This window comes from Neocloeon triangulifer, unplaced genomic scaffold, assembly GCF_031216515.1.
Source record: "Neocloeon triangulifer isolate White Clay Creek 2 clone unplaced genomic scaffold, ASM3121651v1 ptg000012l, whole genome shotgun sequence".
Lineage (NCBI taxonomy): Eukaryota > Metazoa > Arthropoda > Insecta > Ephemeroptera > Baetidae > Neocloeon > Neocloeon triangulifer.
Window position 1 is genome coordinate 9,876,153 of NW_026775554.1, and position 21,421 is coordinate 9,897,573.

General features: G+C 36.1%; 1 protein-coding gene across 2 annotated transcripts in view; it reads right to left on the reverse strand.

Annotated features, from left to right (window-relative positions):
• The window catches only part of LOC132197192 (protein Wnt-5a-like), a 103,947-nt gene that overhangs the window by 3,479 nt on the left and 79,047 nt on the right, over positions 1-21,421 (reverse strand). For both annotated transcript variants that reach the window (XM_059620305.1, XM_059620304.1), the window contains exons 3-6: positions 10,243-10,511; positions 5,916-6,096; positions 5,329-5,440; positions 2,809-2,911 (exon numbers count right to left, since the gene is read on the reverse strand). In XM_059620305.1, coding sequence (XP_059476288.1) covers positions 2,809-2,911; positions 5,329-5,440; positions 5,916-6,096; positions 10,243-10,511 — 665 coding nt within the window. The remainder of the gene's footprint in view (positions 1-2,808; positions 2,912-5,328; positions 5,441-5,915; positions 6,097-10,242; positions 10,512-21,421) is intronic.

The window sequence follows — 21,421 nt, forward strand, 5'->3', positions numbered from 1 at the left end:
TCATCACCCATTTCGGAGGTGCAAAAGTGCCGGGGCTGAAAAGGAGGTGCTCATAAATATTTTGCACCACGCAAGGAGAATTCACCCGAATGAGCTTTTACGGCCCAAGTTTGACGAGCGCGCGCTCTAAGTAGGCAACAAGCTTTTAGCAGCAGCATATAAGCAGCTTTGCTCGACATTATGTCGAACATAATATTTTATAAGTCTGCAAAGACCCCCAAGGTGTTTTCAGCACCCACAACTGAAGAAAATCAGGACGAAGAACTGTTTTTTTTTATAGATGAAAAACTTCTTCAAACTCTAAAATTTAGTCTCGCAAAACGTCAATTAATGACAATAAAAATATGTCCTTAACAAAATGAAATTAAAACAAAACAAAAATTGATCACAAAACTTAACTAGGAAAATGTCTTTGATGCAACAGGAAAATAAAAATTAAAACTATAGCCACTCGATTTTCTTTTTTATTCGTCTATTGTTTGCTGGATATCTTTCTGCATCGGCTCAATGTTGAGATACCTCATTATTTATTTTCATGAAAGGTATTGTTTTTAAATTGAAAACATATGAATTTTTAGCAGACACATCTGAACGCAGTGGGAAGCGAAACCGCACTCATGCGTACGTACAGTCGTACACTGGGAAATTATTCATCATACTCGTTTTGCATATTTTTCATTTGGAGGCGAGCGAGACGAGCAAGATTAACTTTTTCTGACATTTCACATGACCCAACCTCCATTCAAGCAATTTATTGAAAACCACAAACGACTGCTTTTGCGCCGCAAGTGCAGCTCAGAGACCTTTTAGCCGCAACTCGGTGTGGGAAACAATTTAGTGAATTATCACAATTTTTAAAAAGCAATTGAACGCTTTCATTACAAGATATTATTTATAGAAATATATATGCGTCAGTTTATAAGTTTATATGATTTTAAATTGGGTAATTAGATTAAAAAACAACAATTTTCCCGTGAGTGAATAGAATTGACAGTAAATTTCAACGAATTCTTTGAATTCATTTTATACGAATTTACAAAATAATATTTTAGACCCTTTTAGTAAATTTGGTGACTATTGCATTTTGACTTGTTCAGATATAAATAAAACGAATGTTTGATACTGAGTTGTGAAATGTACTCAATCATTCAATTTACGCTCAAATTGGATCAAAAGCTCAGCAAATCCAATTGGAAACGTCAAATTTAATAAAAATCTTTGTTCACCGTGGCGGAGATAATTAGATGATAAATTACCGCTGGTGAAATTTCATCTTCTGTTGGTTGTCATGCAAGCAGAGATTAAATCGAATTGGTCTCTCTTACTCGAATTTTCAATCAAATCTGTTTCCCAACGATCAATGACAGATGCAAATCAATTACCAGCCGCTCCGAGGCCCCAACCACTCGAACGCGCCGATTAAATTAATATTATAAATTCTGCGCTCAGATAGAAAGTTGAATGGATTATTTTGTTGCCGGCGTAATTACACGAAAGTGCACCTGTGTTGTATTTGAAACGCGATACCCGAGGAGGCGTGGCGCTCGGGCAGATTAGCACCTCGGCAATTTGGGGCTTTCTCCGAACTGGACCACCGGGGTTCCAAAATCTGCAAGCTCTCTTCAGTCAGGCTTTTATTGATAGACGTCCCATTTATCACGTCAGCATGGCAGACACCAAGCTCAGGAAGGATTCGCATGATCGCAATCTCGAGTTTTAGTTTAATTAATCAAGCTTACAGAATCACATTTATCAATATTTCGCAGCCACAAATCACATGACCGTGAGGGATGAACATGTTTCTCAATATTTTAATTATAAGATTTTTATTTAATTAACCTGATACCTGACGATAGGAAATTTTTAATAATCATAATACGCTTATCACATGAATTTATCTTAAATTTTTTATTCTCGTTCTGCTAAATAAATTTTAAGGACAAAACCTCCTAAATTTGGTCTCACAAAAAAAATGAGCTCACAGTTTTTTGCAATAATTTGTTCAAGCTATTAAAATTTATTAAATTGACCCCAAAACATATTTCATTCCTGTGGTTAACTTTCGTCAAATGAAACTCCGCACCTGAGCCAGATTGATTTCAAAGAGCGCCTTTCCATTATTTGGATATACTATCAAATTTCGCGTCTGCGTAAAAAAACTAATCGCGGCGGTTGCGAAACTTGCTGCTGACTGCGCGCGGTAGTTTCAGTTTACAAATTTATTTGATTTGGCCCACGGGTCTAAGTAATTATCAATCCAGCGGGTAATTAATATCGAGAGTTGAGCAAACGATAACGGCCGAATATGCAAATGCGCGTGCGGGAGAGATCATTATTTCCTGCAGCGCAACAACTCGCGCGCACTGCCGCATTTTTTAACCTGCAAAATATGATTTTAATAATAAAAATAAATCCCGCCAGCAGTCGAGTGACGCAAGTTCAATTATTAATAATTTTATATAGATGCACTTTTGCATTTTATACATATTATGTTCGCGATAAGATCTTTGTTTCTTTTTTTAATTACAAAACGCCACTCGTCGTCATATCACGCAGGTAATTATCTCATTTCTACATCTGGCAGGTGCGTTTCACTCGCCGGTAGAAAATGAAATAAATTATATTTTCCGTATTCGCCATTAACATTCCTCTCTCTTCGTTGTGACACTCTCGAGTTATCAAAGCACATGCACACGATTGCTTTATAATTCTTCATGCTCTCCAACTTTGAAAGATTTGTGCAAGGCATCAAAGGCTTGCTATCTTTTAGTTCGAAAGAGAACACATGAGAGTAGAAAGAACACTTACCTATTTCTCTGAAGGGGGCGATTTGATGCCAGCACGTGATTAAGCTGCACGATCCGGACACTCCGTGGCATTTGCAAGTCACTTTTGTCTTTTTGATCACGGCCTGAAAAAAAAAGGAAAAAATTTAATTTATTAGAGGGGAAAGACCAAAATAGAAAGTTCAGAGTGCGAAAATTTTGATTTACATCCTAATCGCAACATTTTAAAATGAATTTCTACGTCTATTTTTATTGGAATAATGTAATTTTTTTTAATTGTTAATTTTTGCTGGATTAAAAACCCATGTTATTCCTTATTTCTGTTGTGTTTTATTCTACTAAAACTCCAAAACACACGATAGGGTTTTGAATGTGGGGTGGTAATTTACGAGTTGTAATGTTCCAAAATTAACAAAAAAATTAATTTCAATCAATAAAACTTTTGCTCTACATCAAATTTTTAAATAGCCTTCTTTTCTTTTTTGGTGATTGATATATTTATAATTGAATTAATTTAATTTACCTGATTTTTTGCATCCTTGAAAATTAATATTAAAAACTAAAACAAAAAGCATAATAGATTTTTTGATACAGCAAACTCAATAATACGTTTATATGATTATTAAATAAAATGATTTTAAACAGGAATTTGTTCAATTGATGAATAACCGCAGCAATTTTCCACGTCCCTGAACTTGCCGACAGCCGCCGCCCAGACGCGTCGGTTTCGAATCTGACTCACGCGCGCGGTCAAAATCAATTAGACGCAAAAACGCATCCCTCAACTGCGGCCGCACACCAATTAATCCGACTAAGCGCGCAAAAAGGTTTGTGCGGTTCATCCACCTGCTATGGCTCTTATCCAAACGAGCTGAATTATATAAACGCTCGGCGGCGGAGAAAACTCTCTGGGGACTGCAATGCATGGTTCGCTGTTTGCTCGTCTGCGAGCGAATAGTGTGCGCGCGGATTAAATGTATTAATTAGCAGTGCCTTAATATTTGTACAGCAATATCGCTGATGAGCTAACTCGCTGGGCCGAATAATTCCGAGTCTGCCAACCATCCATCGTCCGAATCGACACGAGAGGGATTATAAAACAAAACCGACGAAACGCAAATATTTGACGCGGCTCAGAGTTGCTTTATGCACGGCTAAATTATTCATGCTTGACGCAAATCCAGCGGATTGAGCCGATTTTCGCAAACGGCCAAAGAAGAGCAGATGAATTTGAAGCTTCGTTGACAGCCGAACATTCTGCCTGACATTGCATTTATCCGCTAATGGTTTCCCTCTCGTGCCATTTACATTGTGTGGTAATAAGGCTTAAATTCAATGCAAAGAAAGATTTATTTTTTCAAAGAACGAAAAATTTTCTTTTTTCAATCTGATGTGTTTGATTATTTGCCAAAATCTTTAATTCTCATATTAATACAACATAATTAAAAGACTATTTTCATAAATTTTCAAATAGGAAAAATAAATTTCAGCATCTGCATATTTGGTAACTTATCATGGTTGTTAAGTTATTGAATAATCTATTAATCTGTAATATTTGCCCTATATAAGGGTGCATTTCAAATTTTTTGTTTTTAGATAGGCGTCACAATTTTCTCACAATCAGATCAGAGGTCGTTGGCTTTTCATGCGATGTAGAAGCTTGAATGGGACCATATTACTAAATGTATATTATCGTTTTCTTTGTTTGCTATCTAATCATTTTACCATGTTAGAAGCAATTGAATTTTCCCTTGATTGTTCCAAAAATATGCGTGCTTAAAAAGTGACTCAAATAATATAAAATATACAGTCCATAAAAATTATCTAAATTATCTTACGAACCAAAAGAAGTACCTGAGTAAGTTTTATGTTATATGTTAACAGACATGTGATGCAGGTTGCATCTCTTATGTTTTGTCACCCAGAGGAGAAATGAATATTTAACTCAGTTTAACTGTTGAAACCACCAAATTTGCAACATTTGGTTGATTGAAGATGGTCATGATAAAACTATGGAATAAAATTTACAATAGATGGAGAAAAATTATTTGCCTTGATAAATCAATATTGAAAAATTCCAATCGGGGAAATTAGTGGCGGCAATAAGGGGGCAATATTATTAATTACAGCTATGCCTGAGCAAATGTTATTGTAAAAAATTTTAAGATGCAAAGTTTTTCTTTTACCTTCGATTTCTAGATTGAAATCGTTTTTTGCTCGCTATAATTTAAAACAAAAAAATTATGTCCCGGAATCTTGAAAGATTTTTTAAAAGTCCTTTTAGGGTATAAAATGTAGCCAACAAAACGCAATTAAGAGACAAAATTAAATCAGATTCTGTGGTGGATGCGGCACTGTAGTTAATTTTCCAAAAGGCGCAGTCGGTGAGCATCAGAGAATTTCGTGACGCTCCAATTTCACGCTGCTCTGCGCACCGCGGTCGTCGAGTGAAAAATTGAAAAGTATTTTGGTCGTTTCGACGAAAGAGGCGGTCATGCACGAAATGACATGTGAAAGGTCACCAAATAATAATTCTACTCACTCTGCGGCCGGCCTCGTTGTTGTGCAGGTTCATCAGTTGGCGGCCCTGCTCCCTGGTGCCTCGCTTGTGGGTCTTCTCGCGCTCCCGCACGTCCACGAATCCTTGCGTGAACCTGCCAGACAGAAAGAAACACATCGCGTGCGATTAACCCTTTGCCCGCCGGGATCGAGAGTCTTGTTTCGCAGGTGCGAAAATTAAAACTGCATTGCGGAACTCTCTCGCAAGGTTGCGGTCAAAACGCTATCTCAGAAATATTGAGATACGGTGGGATAATTTTGGAAGAAAGAGGGCCGCAAATTTTTGAGTGCGTATGGAATATTATAAAGCAGCACATGTCATCTTAATGTTCATGTGCAGAATAATGAGGATTCATGAGTTAAAAAAAGGAAAATACTATTTTTATTTCATAAATTAATGCATTTAAATAGATTTTTTTTTAAATTTTAAATTTCATCAAATTTTACTTAGAGTTTCATCAAATTCCATGTAAATTAAATTTGTTGCTTACTAACATTGTGTAAATAAATAATAATTGAATATTATTTAATTTTGATTAAATTTATATATTTTATTTTTTGAATACTTACTTGTATCCATATTCCAGGTTGTCCCCGCAGCCTCCCCAAATCCAGTCCCTCCTCAGGTCTCTCGGTCTCCTGGCCCTGGAGCATCCACAAGAGGAAAGGGAGCCGTCCCTGCAGGCCCTGGCCACCGAGTGCACCACTCCGGCTGCGCCCACGGCGTGCGTGAAGGCCGCTTCTCTGCTCGCTGAAACGAATTTTCCTTCTCATTAAAAGCGAAAATCCAACTTTCCTCGTGTAATTTATTCAAAATTGGTCGTCATTATATGAACAAAAAATAAAATTACTATCGACGCGTTTTTGTGCTTTTTATTAAAGTAATGATGGGCATTATTTTTTACACTGGGTGTGAACCTCGGGTGCGAAATTTGCTTGCTTGGGTGGTCTTTGGCATGAGTTTCGCTCCGCAAATCGGTCACTTTCAAGTTCGGCAGCAAAAAGGGGACAAGAAACTCCCATCATCATCATTTGCGATGGGACGCTGAATTTGAGAAGAGATATATTTTGTACATTGGGTTCCCGTGCGCGTTTATTGTGTTTATGTAATTAAGTAAAAGAGTGGCGATACGTGTGATTATTATGAGGCGGAATGCGCGCCACATTATTGGCCATAATAACAGTGCGCGTGAAAATCTCAAGGATCGAATCGGTCAATTATTATAGAAAAATCAGGTTTCCAGTCAAACTGTAATTTGCAGCTGAATGGCTTAATCTTTTGGAAAGGTTTTTTCCGTTGCTTTTTCCTTCTTCTATAATCAAACTTTACATTTAAAAAAGCGCAGTTAAAAAAAATCACAAATAAATTAAAAATAAGCACCAAACTTTCTTTTTAGGTTTGATTATAATAATTTTACAAACCTGCACATTAAAATTTATTTAGTTTAATTGAAACCCCTTTTTTCCAATTTAATATAGTTTTAGTTCCAATCATTTCATATTGTACCAAAAAAATAAATGTTTTTTTTTGCCATTAAATAATTTTTTCATTGGAAATTAAATTAATTATTTACAAAATTTTTGAAATTTTTAAGAAATATTTTGCTCTGAACTAAATTTCATCCAAAATGAAAATTAATTTGTTGTCCTCCCGATAGAAATAATGCATTTTGGCACGTCCCCAGTTTTCATGGTTGCTTTATTTTTCAGCCGAGTGACAATAAGAAATATTTACCATCATTAAAATGCTTGTGAAGGAAGAGGCCTCTTTGTTGGCAGTAAAAACGTCAGGCTTTAACGAAATACAAACACTCGTTTAATTTTACGGTTGAGTTTGCGTCGGCGGGCGCGCAGTCAATTAACTCACCGTTTTCGCTCAAATAATGAGGTGTCAATACTTTAATGAGTGCTGGTAGCAGAGGAGGAAAGTGCCCGAGTTGTGATTCATGGACGGACCACACTCTGCACAGGGCAGACAAAGAAGAAATTTAATATAAATTTAAAACATATTTAACTAAAAAAAGAGCATAGGCTGAGAAAGATGGACAAATTATATATATTAGTTCTGATTTAATTTAAAATTTTAATTGGACATTTAATGTTTTTAAATTTATTTCAAAGTATTTTGTTGTGAAATTTTAGTACGTCCCTCGTACAATTGAAAGACAAACAAACTACCGCTTGGCAGGCCCTCAGCATCGTGTGAAATTAAATTAAAAGACTCCCGGCCGGTCCGAATGATTTATGGACGCTGCATTTGAATTTTAATTAGCTCGCAGATTATTATCTTGCGCGTGTTGTGGGCAATAAGTCAAAATGTGTCAAAATTTTTCGTAGTAAATTGATCTGTCAAGGGACCACCATCGGAAAGTTGAGAAATTTGTTGTGTTTTCAGCCCAAACAGATCTGTATCAATGTAAAATATTAATATGCGGGACACTCGCGCCGGCAAATTATAATGAGAGAGTTTCGTTAAACTGGTCCTCGAGAAATTAGGCTGGTTTGGCCAGATTTTGATCTGTTTACAGGCGGAATTTGTTCCTTGCCATATCGCCTGAGAGAAGCAACAACCGCCTCCATAAATTTCACTTTGAGCGCCGGCAACCGACAGGGTAGTTTATTATTTTCCGTGGGTCTGAAACCAGAAACGAGCCTCATCTTCACCGAACATGTAAGAAGAGGAAATGGGAAAGCTTTCACGTCTATGCCTTTTCGTGTTCGTTTTAATTAAGACGTTCTTTCACATGCAATCCAGACATAATCATATATTTTAAAATTGACACAGGCTCATATTTATTGGCATTGGTACACCTCTTTTTGGAAATTAAAATAAATTTTAAAGGAGTCACAAATAGCAAACATTTTATAACAATTTTGCACGAGATTCTTTCTTGGCTCTTCAATTAATCTTCCAGATCAGCGAACTCCTAAATTTTTTTTATAATGTAATGACTTTAATTGTTATGAATTCAATTCATAAAATCAATTTTTAATTGAATTTAAATTTTAAATATTAAAACGGAAAAATTTGCCATAAGAGTTTAAAGTTTGGAATCTGTTTTTGGAATTCAATTTATTTGTTCATAATAAAAAATAATATTAGAAGAAACGTTTATCACATTGTCATGGTATTGGTTTCAAATTAGGAATTGGTCTAGGGGAGATGCAGTGATTTTGTATGCAAGAATTTTGTAAGTGGGTGCCAGAAAACAATGATCTTGGCAGCGACTTAATTACTATGCATCCCTCAATTAGCATAACGAAGGAGGCGCAGCCGCCGAATGGCCCCTCGGCTCAATCAATCAATCGAATGTCCATTTTCTAATTAAATAAGCAGCCTGGGCGGATGATGAAGTGTCATAAAAGCGCCACGACCTTTTTCCATAACCGCTTCGGGGCTACTCGGAGAGATAAAATGAAACCAAAACAATTCCGGCCCCACCGATCATATTATAATAAATTTATGAAAAAATACTTTTGCTCCGAAAGCACTTTGCTTCGTATCAGCCAGAGCGTGATTAATTGCGTTCTGGTGTCCGGCGACTTCTTTGGGCTGAGGTTTTCCACCTTCGCGTGCGGCCTGTTTATAGAGAAGGCGATTATTTGTTTTGAAAAGCTGCTGTCACCCGCGCTGTAAAATTTAATCTGGACATTAACAGTGACGCGCGGTCATTGTGTAATGGACTCCAACAAATTGTCCTGACAGTTTGTGGGTGGTTGCAGGGTCCGAATCGACTCCCACCAGCTACTTTCGAATTTTCAGACGCTTCACGCCGTCGAGGGAATTTAACAATTTTCGGCGGCGGCGGCGCCGGTGCGTGCATTGAGACGTCAGTCCTAGCAGTGATTTATTTCGAAAAACACCGTCATTATCCGGTTGTTTGGGAGGAAGATCCTCCCCTCCCTTCTGCGGCGGTAATCCAATTATTTATAAATATTTATCAAGGTATTTTGACGCATTAGAATATAATATATATTTGTCAGCGGAATTTGCATATAAATTCCAAGCGCGGTACGCCCGTCGGAAAGTAAGTGTAATTTATGGCGTGTGTCTCGAGATTTATTTCGTCCTAAATGTTAATTGTTAGAAGGGAAGCTGTGTTAATTGCGCCCCGGCCGAAATGGAACAAAACACGAACGGTGCGGCCATTAATCAGCGGATTATGGGCCATGAATTGATTTCAACACACACACGCCGCGGCAAAAGGTGCACTCTATTGTGCGAAAGCGCTTGATTTATGCCACCTGGGAACAACTGCGGGCGTTCTTCTTTCCACTCAAGGTGCGAAAATTCTCTCAGGAGAGGGATAACTTCACAGAGTAGTGTCAGATTCGAAATTGGAAATTTTCTTACAAAATCTTCCTTGAAAGGGAATAAATTTACAACTTTAATAAATTCCTTTTTTTTAAACATTTTAACTGTTGATTAAATTTATTTTGATAATTAGCAGAATTAAAAAAAAATTAAATTAAATTTTTGATTTGTTTCAACTGGTATTATAATAATCATAAGGACGAGTTAAAACCAAAATATTTCAAATAATAACATTATAAAATTTTCTCAAACAAATTGCTTAAAAAAATTTAATGTGAGTAACAATTTAACAAACAACAATTAACTAATTTGATCTTCATTTATTAAAAAAATCCTCTTTTACTTAAAATGGGCAATAAATAACATTGAAATGATTTTGACATTCTTTATTCTTAAAAGACTAATTTTACTAGTTGTTTTTAAAAACAAAAATCAAAGAATAGCACTGAAATTAATTAAATCTTCATTTATTCCATTAAACACATGTTTTTATTTTCCATTTGAGGAAATAAGTTTTTTCAATTTCATTGCATTTGAATTTGAAGTGCATTTTTTTGTACCTATTATATTATTCTTGCTTACCTATATCGAGGACAGGGCCCATGACCGACGAGTCCTGGAAAGTGGAGCAGTTCCAGCGGCGGTCCCGGAATTGCCACTGGCACTCTGCGATTCCGGCCCTGGCCCCGCGACCCACCCACGGCATGTGGTCCAGGTAAAGCTGGCAGAGTTTCCTTTGTCCCGCTGACAGTCCGACCACATTTGCACATAATGGAGTGTCGCCGTTGCTGCTGCCGGGCCCGCCGCCGTTTGCCGGTGCAGCAGGTTCGCCTTCGGGCTCGACCAAGTTCCTGGAACAATATGCAGAGAGTTGTAATTTTGCTTTTAAATTAATTTCACTCCGCGACACACCCGTGCGTCGTAAATGCTGGGGTTAAACCCTTTTGCCCATTCGTTGGACAAACAGGAACTGTTTGTTTTCCATTAATGCATGCAAATTCATTTTACAAAAACTGATAATTTATTTGCATTGAAATTAGTTTGGTGCGATTTCAACAAAACATAAATTTCAAATGAGGGCTGTTGAGGGATGAACTGCTCAATCTTCAAATAAGTTTATTGATCTTTTATCCAGAAAATTTTTTTAATTAAAAGTTGATGAATAGAAATTTTTTAACTTAAAAAATGTGTTCAAGTGTTAAATAAGTAGAAATTAATTATTTACAACATAGAAGTTTCTAAGTAAAAATATTGTGCAACTTTTTAAAAAACTTACAAATTAATATTTAATAATAAGTATAATATTTCTTCTTCTTAATTGAAACTTCATCATTCTTATTTTCATTTAAATATTATAATTATATATATATTATTTAGTCATTATTATTTTTTTTATATATTTTCACCAGCATCGAAACAAAATTTATTTTAAGTCAAGCCTGTATTTACAATTTTTTAATATATATTTTAGCGACCATTCATTTCAAGTGACTTAAAGTCTGGTTTTAAAAGCCATTCGATGTGCACTACCTAAGATACTTTAATACTAAATCCTTTTTTAAAATAATTGAATTTAACAATCGAATGTTTTCTTACAATGTGGACAAAAAAAAAACACAATAATAATTTGTTTATATTACTCAAATTTTTTCTTAGACTCTAAATCTAGACTGATTTTAGAGCTTAAATGCTATGCAAAAGTTTTTTTTTAATCGATTCAAGTCAATTTTAATGGCGTTCAAATTGCACATTTTACGTGCTCTGATATTGGGTGAAAAACAGCTTGGCATTTAAATGTGCAAGTACTTCTGAAATCGCCCGTTAAGGTCACAGCCACTTAATTGACTGTGAGAGAGCGAGAAATTCACTTTTCCTGATTTGGAATGTCGGAGCCGTCGATGAAGTGGGTTATGCGCAATGATCATACATATATGCGTATGCGTGCGATTTGCATGATTTTTTTGCATTGCTCAATTCACTGCTGTGTATGTCGGTGCGCGGCAGTGATTTGTTTTCTCATTCGCGATTGAATAAATAAATAAATATAATTTTTCTTTTAGCGCGCTCTTGCCTATCCAAAGGCGCAATACACACACAATAAAGTATGAGATATCAATAAATCTGCGAATAAATCACTCGGCGCGCATGATTCGAGCCGTGCACAATAAGTGAGTGCCGATGGTGCTGCGATACCATGCACGTATGGCTGCCTGCGCGATGCGGATTTCTGATCGCCGCCGAAGATTAGCAACAATCCGCGCTCGCCGCGGTGATACCATAAATAAAATAAAGGCGCTCTTCGCCCCAGCAAATTTAAAATCGTATAAGAGTTTTTGGCCGACGGCGTGACTATTCATCAAAAGCGGCGGCCTCGCCACTTTTCCTATAAATATGTATTGATCGCTGAAAATTCCGCTACACGCGATTTATCTTTTGCTATAAAACAAAGCACATAAAGCCTAAAATCAACTGTGCTGATGATGATGATGATAAAGAATTGAAGGTGATGAATCCTGACGTGGAGCAAACGAATCAGATCATAGTAATTTAATGACCCATTTAATTGAATTTGTTTCTAATAAACTTTACAGCAATAGTATAATTTCACAGAATGGATTTTTTAAATAATGTTATGAAAAATGATGAAAAAATTATTTTTTTAAGCATCCTCAGCAATGACGACGAGAGCAGCTGCCTTAGGCGCTAAATAGCTTGGAACCCTTTTTAATATTCTTATCATATAAATTTATGTACATTGCTGGATACACTTCAATTTTCTCTTGCATTGACAAGTGGCTTATAAATCATTTTGACGCCCTTATTAATATTCAGGTGCGACAATCACGTCTGAAGGTGAACTGAGCCGGGAAAAGAATCAGCAGTCAATTATGAGATGAATTTATTTCATTTATTTTTTCTTTCTTAACCAGAAAAATTTCAATAAGAAGATTTTATTTGCATCGCAACTAATTGCGTTGCCATATGATTTAGTGTTGTTTTTCATAAAGAAAGATTGCAACAAATAATCACACCGTGAAGTATGCGAGAATAGGTACATGCATCACCAGAGTGAATTATGGGTAATTTTATACCTCCATATGGCTGCACGTCACCTCGTATTTGTTTTGCTTGCACCGCATCACAGTATCAATTTATAACAATCCTTATCCAGCTGCGCGCTGCATTTTAATTGTCTCTTTCAACAGCACCAACCAGGCAACACATAAAATATAGCTCGTTTAATTGTTACGGCACGACTGTAACATTTAAATAATTAGTAAAAGGTGACCTGCGCTAACTTCATATATAGTCTCATAATTTGTTTTCAACGGTTTTATTATAAATTGAATTTTAATTGTTTTGAAAAAGATAAAACTTATTATTATTTTCAAATGGGCCATTAGGCAATGTCTTCCCATTTTGAGATAGATCGTACAATTATATAATTAAAAAAAAAATGTTAAAAAAACCACAAAACGTGAAAAGAGGAAAAAATTACTCATTTTTTTCAGAAAGTTTTTTTGGGAGGGGAGGGGAATTAAATTATCAAAGTTGTTATTAAATGAATGATTTAAATTAAAAACATTTACGATAGAAATTTTCCAAGACTCAACTCATCACTACATTTATTGCAAGTTTTGCAATGCCCATTACGCAGGGTTCGATTGCACACAGGTGTGGTGCTCATCAAAAGGCAGCTTTTAGAGCGAGCGGTGTTCACATTGAACCCTGGCTATCAAATTTTGCCGCAACCTTCACCCATCGTCACCTCCGACGGTGTTTGTGTGTGTGACAGTAAAACTTGTATCTTTACTGCGGCATTTGCTGGGCTTGGCATTTTCTAATTATTGAGTAATTATTGCTCATAAATAATGGGCAAAACGAATGGCGAGAGGGGCACCATCACTCATGGAAAAATGTGACATCGCCGCTCGCCGAAGAAGAAAGTGCCGCAAAGTTGTGAGCTTTTTTTTCACTCCTAAACCTGCCCAGCTTTTAAAAATTTTACGCTTGGATAATCACCTGTGACACTGATGCAAAAGTACTGCTAAAAAATTAAAATATAAACAAGTGTTTCAAGACATATTTCATACTTTTACTTGATATTTATAAACTGTCCCCACTGCAGAAAAGATACAAAGAATAATTTATTTTTTAAATCAACTTGCAATATTTCTACTTTAGAAAAAAAGCATCAAAAATATATATCATTTTGAAGAGCAGGAAATCCCAAGACGTTTGCGAGGTACAAATAAAATATAATCTTTTAATGTAGAATTATATTGCTGTGAAACTGATTTTGCCGCGCATGACTTTGCATTATTTTCCCCGGCACGACTGAAACGTGAGACAGTTAATCTACCTGACTGACTGAAACGAACGATGCTCCATCAAAGTTTTGTATTCGCGCTAATGACACATCAAAGCACAAATCGAAACGCGCGGTGATAGCGAGCGTTTTTCAATTTTTCATTTCTTCCATTCCGAGTCGCGGGCATTTGTTGATGTGCCTAATTAATGATTGCTTTAGAGAAAAATGAGATAAATGTGCCGTGTGTCTCATTCGCTTTATCGAGCTGCGAGTGAAAATCGATGAAAAATATAAACCTTGAAGGGCAAATTACCGGCGTGTCTTTCGAATGAACTTCATCTTGTATCGTTAACCCGACTGCTGCGGTTCATTAGTTAAGTTTTCTTTCTCTGGATGTGTGCGTGGGTGGCACAGACGTACGTCAAATTACGCAATTTCACTTCTTCTTCTTCTTTTAAAACACGCCTGATGATTTCGTTGATTTGTTGAATAAGGCGAGTGCATGAAAACAGAAATTATAGCCCGCCTGACATTTAAAGGACAAGTTGATTTCGGCTCTTTTTCATCATTCTTGTGAATTTAATTACCACTCTTATAAGAGCACAAATTCAGACGTTAGTTTGAATAATCTGACAAAGAGTAGAGCTTATTTGGGTTTGTGTATAATTAAAATTCTGAAAAGAGCACAAAAGTATATTCGATTTTTTTTTCACTGTATATTATTACTTCATAATTATCTTAGAATAATAGTTGAACAATACACAGATGGTAATTATCAAGTTTTTAAAATATCCTTCAAATGTACATCAAAATCTACTGAATATTATGCAGTATTATAGTATTTTGAATTTTGGACTAATGATACAATGTCTTACAAGATTAAAATATGGAATTTAATGTTTTACGGAAAATAAATTAATTAATGTCTTTAGTGATTAATATCTTTCTAGTTGTTTCTAGTGTAGCTTGTAGATCTTGAGAAAAGCCGCTGCTTTCACCGTATCGAACGCACATTCAAATATGGACATGTCCTCCCCAGTTATTGAACAACAGGCAGCAAGTGATTTTCAATTGAAAAATGTTTACGGTCGACGTAAAAATTAAAATTTCCTTCTGTGAATGGACGGTGTGTGATGCAGCATCTCATTGAAATCGCGTGTAGTGCGCGGTATACAATAAGAATTCCTGCAGAGCGGCCAATAAAGCAGTTTGCTTGACGCAAAGGGTAATTTCATTGCGCGTTCGACACCATAAAAGGCGGCCAACGCACATAGGACATAATTGTCCCCATCATCATGAGTGCACTTTGCTTCAATTGCAGCTGGCTCTCCAGGGATATCTCAAATACAAATAATGTTTTGTGCCGCCCATGGAGAGAACGAGAGGCATCAATCGCAGAGACCACGCAATGAAGTGTGTTGCTCCTCACTATCAGCAATAAAAAAAATACTCTAGAAATTTTTTTCTAGAATTACTCAAATTTTATTTAAAGTGGTTTATATGACACTTATATAATAAATCTTCCTTTGAAATGAAATTAAATAGCGTTTTTATAAACTAAATTATTAGTTAGTTTTCGCCTACATTCCTTCTCTCCTTAATTAGAACTGTAAATCAGTACTATTATAATCATTTTTTTTTATTAATTACTGGAATTAAAAGTTTGGCACATTCACATGCACAAACCCGGGGAAACAACAAAATTTAAATTACATTTACAGCAAGCAAAAAATATACATAAAAATTTTAAGGTGTAAAATCAATTAAAATTATTAATATACTCGGATATAAGAAAAATAGCATAAACAAGTAATTAAGTAACCAATTTATTGCATTTTTATTTTATATTTAGGAATTTTTCCTCTTCTGTCAAAACACACTGCATTTTTTATTGATCTGTTAAAACACTTTCGAATTCTTGGCATTTATTTCGCCAGTGGCTTTGTGCCCCAGAAGCTCAGAATTACGAGCCTCTGTGCCGTTGGTTGGTCCGCATGCAAAACATAAAATGCACGTTTTTATTTCTCTCGTATAAGCCGCAGACTCCTCTCTTGCCGGCCGCATTCAAGCGAGTGTTAAATAGAAGTTTCAAGTTGGGAAAGCGGCAGCACAGCACCTGGTAATTTGTCGTCATCCAGAGGTCGGCCCAGCCAAAAAGGTCACGCCGCTGCCCACCTTTGGAGGAAACATTAAATTTAACTCGCAGCTCTCGACTTGTGCAAATCGGCTGCGCGCATTGTTTATCCAGTCCATTGTATTAATTGTTTGATTTCTGCCGCGCTGGTGAGTAATGTATTCGAAAAATGTGCCGTGTCCGCCGCGCCGATATAAATTATGACCCAGAGATAAAAAAAGCGCTATATGGTTTAAAAGCAGGGAAGAGAGCAGTGCTGTATGTGCGTGTGTATGACACAACATGTAATCATCATGAATATTTATGGAAGCGACGGAGCAGTTTGATATTGTGTGTGCCCGAGTAGTTTCTCTCTACTATAATACCACACGTGGTTGCGGGCTACCATCAAAATGCAGATCTCTGAAATGGCACACCTGTAATTAAATTAGAATGCGAACGATCGCAGATTGCGGCTCCTGCCAGACGGGACGAGCCACTCGCGTCCATCTCGCGACAATCTGCCCTCGGCTCTCGCAGGTAATAGATTTGTCAAGTGTGCAAGAAAACGCTCTTCCTTGAAATTTATTCTCGAAAACGTTGTTGTTGCTTCATAACGCATCTACCAAGTAGAAGAGTAAATTATAAATCTCTACAAAATTGTGCTTGTACAAATTTAGCAAACTTTAATAAAAAAAATCACAATTTGAAATAAATTCTAGTTTAAAATGCAGTTTTCTTAAAAAATGCAATATATGTTTGTAAGAAAGGCCGAAAATTATTGCTTTGTAAATTGAAAATTGAAAATTAATAAAAATAGCAAAAAATACATTCAATTTAATTTACTAAACTTCTTTGAAATGAAATTGATGAAACTTCTTAAAATGATGTTAATCTGATAAGACTCAGTTTCTGATTTTGATTCAGTTTCTATAGAAATTATGCTAAATTGACTAAATATCATTTTATCCATTGAAAGTGATTTAGGTTTGAATTGTCAATTAACCACAATTCACAATTTTGCAAAATGAGAAACTTTGGCGAATTTCTAAATACCAAATGTTTAGTTCCTGTTGGTTTTTAAGCAAATTTCTCTTTCTAAATCTTTGAAATTTCAGCAAATAATGGTCAATTTAGGCGATCCAATCTGATTTCGTAGGCAAATAAAATTGTTTTGATGGACCCATTCACAAAAAAGTCTAAATAAAAATGCAGTAAAATACCTTTTCCCATTGTCATATTTACATTTAATGTCATAAGATTTGCATCTGGCCTTACAGCTGCGGAATAAGCGGCTGAACGTCCTTCTGGTGCGCTTCTGTTCATTTTCTATATACGACTCAAAAAGCGAAACAAAGGGCCGTCTATACGCCTCTGCAAAGGTCAGCCAATCAATTTTCCCAACACTTGGTTCACGAAGTCTCCATCATTCCAGCAGCGTCGGCAAGTAGCAATCGTGGCAATGAACAAGGAGGAAGCAGATGAGAAAAAGGAGTTCTGCACGATGTGTGCTGTTGAAAAGAGACGGACAGACGCGGACGAGCGCTACTGCACAGTGCATTTTGAATAGCGCCGAGAACACAACACATGATTCGCTGCTCTCTCTGAAACCATTATTACTCGCAAATTACTCGCAACATTGGAGAGCAGAAAAGAAAGAACAACCTCCTGACTCATGCTCAACATTATATCCATGTAGCAAAATGGGCACGCAGATCTTTATTCCAGATGAGATGTGCGCGCTTACACACAAAAGCAGCGGCACAAAGGGTATTATAGGCGTTGAAGCCAAAAAGCGACCTGCGGTCACTCATTCGTGCCGACTGATCCTCCAAACTCCTCTTTGGTTAGGTGTAAATCTTAGACGATTGAAAAAAATAAAAATATATAAAACAAATGTATTTGTGTAAACAAATTGAAACAAATTTAATGAAATTAATTCAATTTTTTATTATTTTTTTAAGGTAAAAATTAACTAGGAACTATCCGCCTTTGACTGGATGATACTATATTGATATTAATAACGTATTTTACGATCGGTTCGAGTTTTTCGGACATAATTTTATTTCGCATGGAATGAACTTGACGTGTTCTACGAGCAATATTGTTTGAGTAGTATTTTTGCGCATGTTGGTGACTGTATATATTTGCTCAAATCAATAAACTTTTATGTAATCTAATCTTTTTAATCACTTTTGGAATTTAATATTATGATACTTTTAATCATAACTGAAACTGAGATACTCTTAATGCCATATGAAATTTTTCTACTGCAGTGAAATGCTTTTAAACCTTTAAATACGTTATGAGCTTTCTTTTCTTGTTAAATTTATATTATTTGTTATTCCAAAACGCAGAAAATTAATTAAATTATTTTTTATTATTTAAATAGTTATTAAAAAAACAACAACAGAAGATAATATATTTCATTACTATTACTTTGAATTTCCTCAAGATGCGAAATAAATATTTTCATCAAAATCATTTTTGTATTCTGAAGTTTTGCCCAACAATTTGAATAATAATATTCGGTTTTTGGCCACAACACAAATCCACAGGACTTTGCAGAGAAAAGAAAGGCGTGATGCGAATAAAAAAGGGAATCCGATTGTGCTGAAGCAAATTGCCGCACGAATGTGTGTTAGTAATAAAATTCCTGCCAATTATTGTTACGCCGACGAGGAGCAGCGAATTCGCATTATATGGAGGCGGCCGTCGGCGCAATTCATTCATCTGGCTAATGTGCAAAAGTACACACAGGTGCATGCACTCTCTGGAGATTGGTGGCTGCGACCAGAATTGGCCAAGCCGTGCTAATGCTCCACAGGTGGCCACCTTTCACACAATTTATAATAATGCTGTTGCGCCAAATAAATCCTTGGGAATACGCGCGCCGGCTCCAGATTCTTTATTTTTATTATCTTGTGCCAGGCCATCTCGTGTAGCAGCAGCTCTCGGTGCGTTTATTACGCTTCTATCTTTCTCGCGCGGCCCACCAGATAATTACGACTCCTTTGTGCGCAGCGCCAATATTGCTTTTCAGAATGTCTCGTCGGCATGCAAAAATGCAAGGTCAAAATCGTGATCTTTAAAACGCGCACGAGAGGGACAACTGAAAAAGAAAACTGGAATTTTGAAGGCTGCTTGCCTGATGCATTTCTTTGATTCTTTCACTTTGTAGCACCTCTCATCTCAAGAGGAACATCCACCTTGGTATGTTGAATAAATCAAGTGGTCACGGGCAAACGATGATGAAGTTTATGAACGTTAATTGGCTCCATTTGATCTTCTAATGTGAAACACTGCTCTGTGCATCCCGCCATTCCTGAGAAATTGCTTTGCGGAGAGACATAATTATTGCTACGAGAAAAAAATTGAACATTTTTTTCCTGAACTTAACAATTTTTGCGGTCTGGAAAATATACAATATTCCCAAGATTTAATAATATTAATAATATTAAAGTCGTTTGTAAATTTATCATTAGTCCCTAACAACCTCCTTAATTTATATTTTATAACAAAAATTCTTTAAATGCTTACAAATCTGATTAACAATAAATTCTACTCTCAATGATTCCCATATATTTTAAATATTTTACTATAGTGTTATTTGATTTTTTTAGCCCTTGAATAATCTGGAAAATTTGAATGGAGTGTATTTAATGTTTAAAATTTAGATAAATTTTAAAAAATGGAATAAATTTTAAGTAATATATAATTAAATTAAGTAAGCCAACCATATAAATAAATTAATGATTTCTTAAACTTCTATCCTGGCAGAAAAATATTAAATTAATTTTTGTTTGCAGAAGCAAGTCGTGAGAAATCATGGAAATTATTTTCCTGTCCGACTACACTAAAAGTAATTTGAATACTCATCTCGATCGTATACGCAAATTACCCCCTTTGGAAAACCGGTATGTGCCTTTTTGAGCTGCAAAACCATGTTTTGCATGTGCCTTACCTAGCGTTTATGGGCTCATATTTCCACTCACAACTTGTAAACGATCGACTTGAACATACATATAAAATGACTGTGTTGCTGCTGGGCCAGTGTGTTTGATTGGCAGCGGAACAAATGCAAAATTGTGAGCCCTGCGCGACGTGATATTGGCAATAAATTATCGGCCTGCGTGCAGCAGCCGGCGTCAGTGTAATAAAAATAAAACACTCTTCCGTGTAATTTACGGCGGCCCCCCTTTTGAAAAAAAGGTGCGATGGAGGAATTTAGTCGGAGAGCAGAATAAAAGAGATGCAGCGGTTGAAAATAAAATCAGTTCTAGCAAGCTGGCTGCTTTTGTCGAGCCGGCAAACAAGATTCAATTGTCACATTAATTGTCACCGCGAGAAGAACCGCATTCCACTTGATGCACCTGTTCGTCAACCGACGGAAAGGCAATTTACTTCTCATTGGGCACCTCTTTCCTCTCTTCAGACTTTTCAGAGTTATTTTGTGGTCTCATTATTTCTCCATTATAAACTCTAGGGAATCATCTTTTCTAAGAGAGACCCCCGTCATCATCATCAAATCAAACCAAGGCCCCTTCCTTTTCTCGCTCGACGGCGTAATTTATAAGAATCCACGCTGAATTTTCGGCCCTTTTGAAGTCTCGCCTCTCTCTCTGTCATTACATTATTATGCGGTGACCATTTCTTTTTATTACCGCGTCGCACTTAGCGCTGCATTCGCCAGAATCTCATTTTATTTCTCCACTTTGGACAGATTGTATTTCACGAAATTGGGAGCCCATTGTTGGGTGAAAGTGGTCTGCATGTCTCTTGTGTTGTCCGATCGAGTTATATTATTCGAAATGACGTCACGCCGGTTTGATATATAAATTTTCACACCTCTTGATAGGCGACCGTGTATTATCCCTGGGCCAGTTTACGCTGCCGTGGATAATTTATGGCCACGCAGCACTGCAGTGGCTTCTGTGGTTTTGTTATTTTGCTCCGCCAGGCGCAATTTGTCCTTTGATTTAGGGACCTGTTTGAAGTGCAAAAGCCCGTAGCGTGTATTTGCAAACACACTTGATCAAAATGGAATGATACGTTTGGTATAAATCATTCATTGGTAGTATTAGCAAAAATTAGAATTTAGAAAATTTTATATAGGTCAGAGGAGATCAAAGAGTTTGATTTTCGATTCCCACAGAAATTGTAGCATTAAATTTTTATGCTCAAGTGGAAATATTTTACGATTTTTTCATCAAATATTTATTAGTCACAAGTGTGTACAACATACAAAAATGGTAAAACAATTACATCATTTTACGATTTTTTTATATTTTTTTATATTTTTTTTTAAATTGTTTACATTTTGTTTCAAGTTTTCT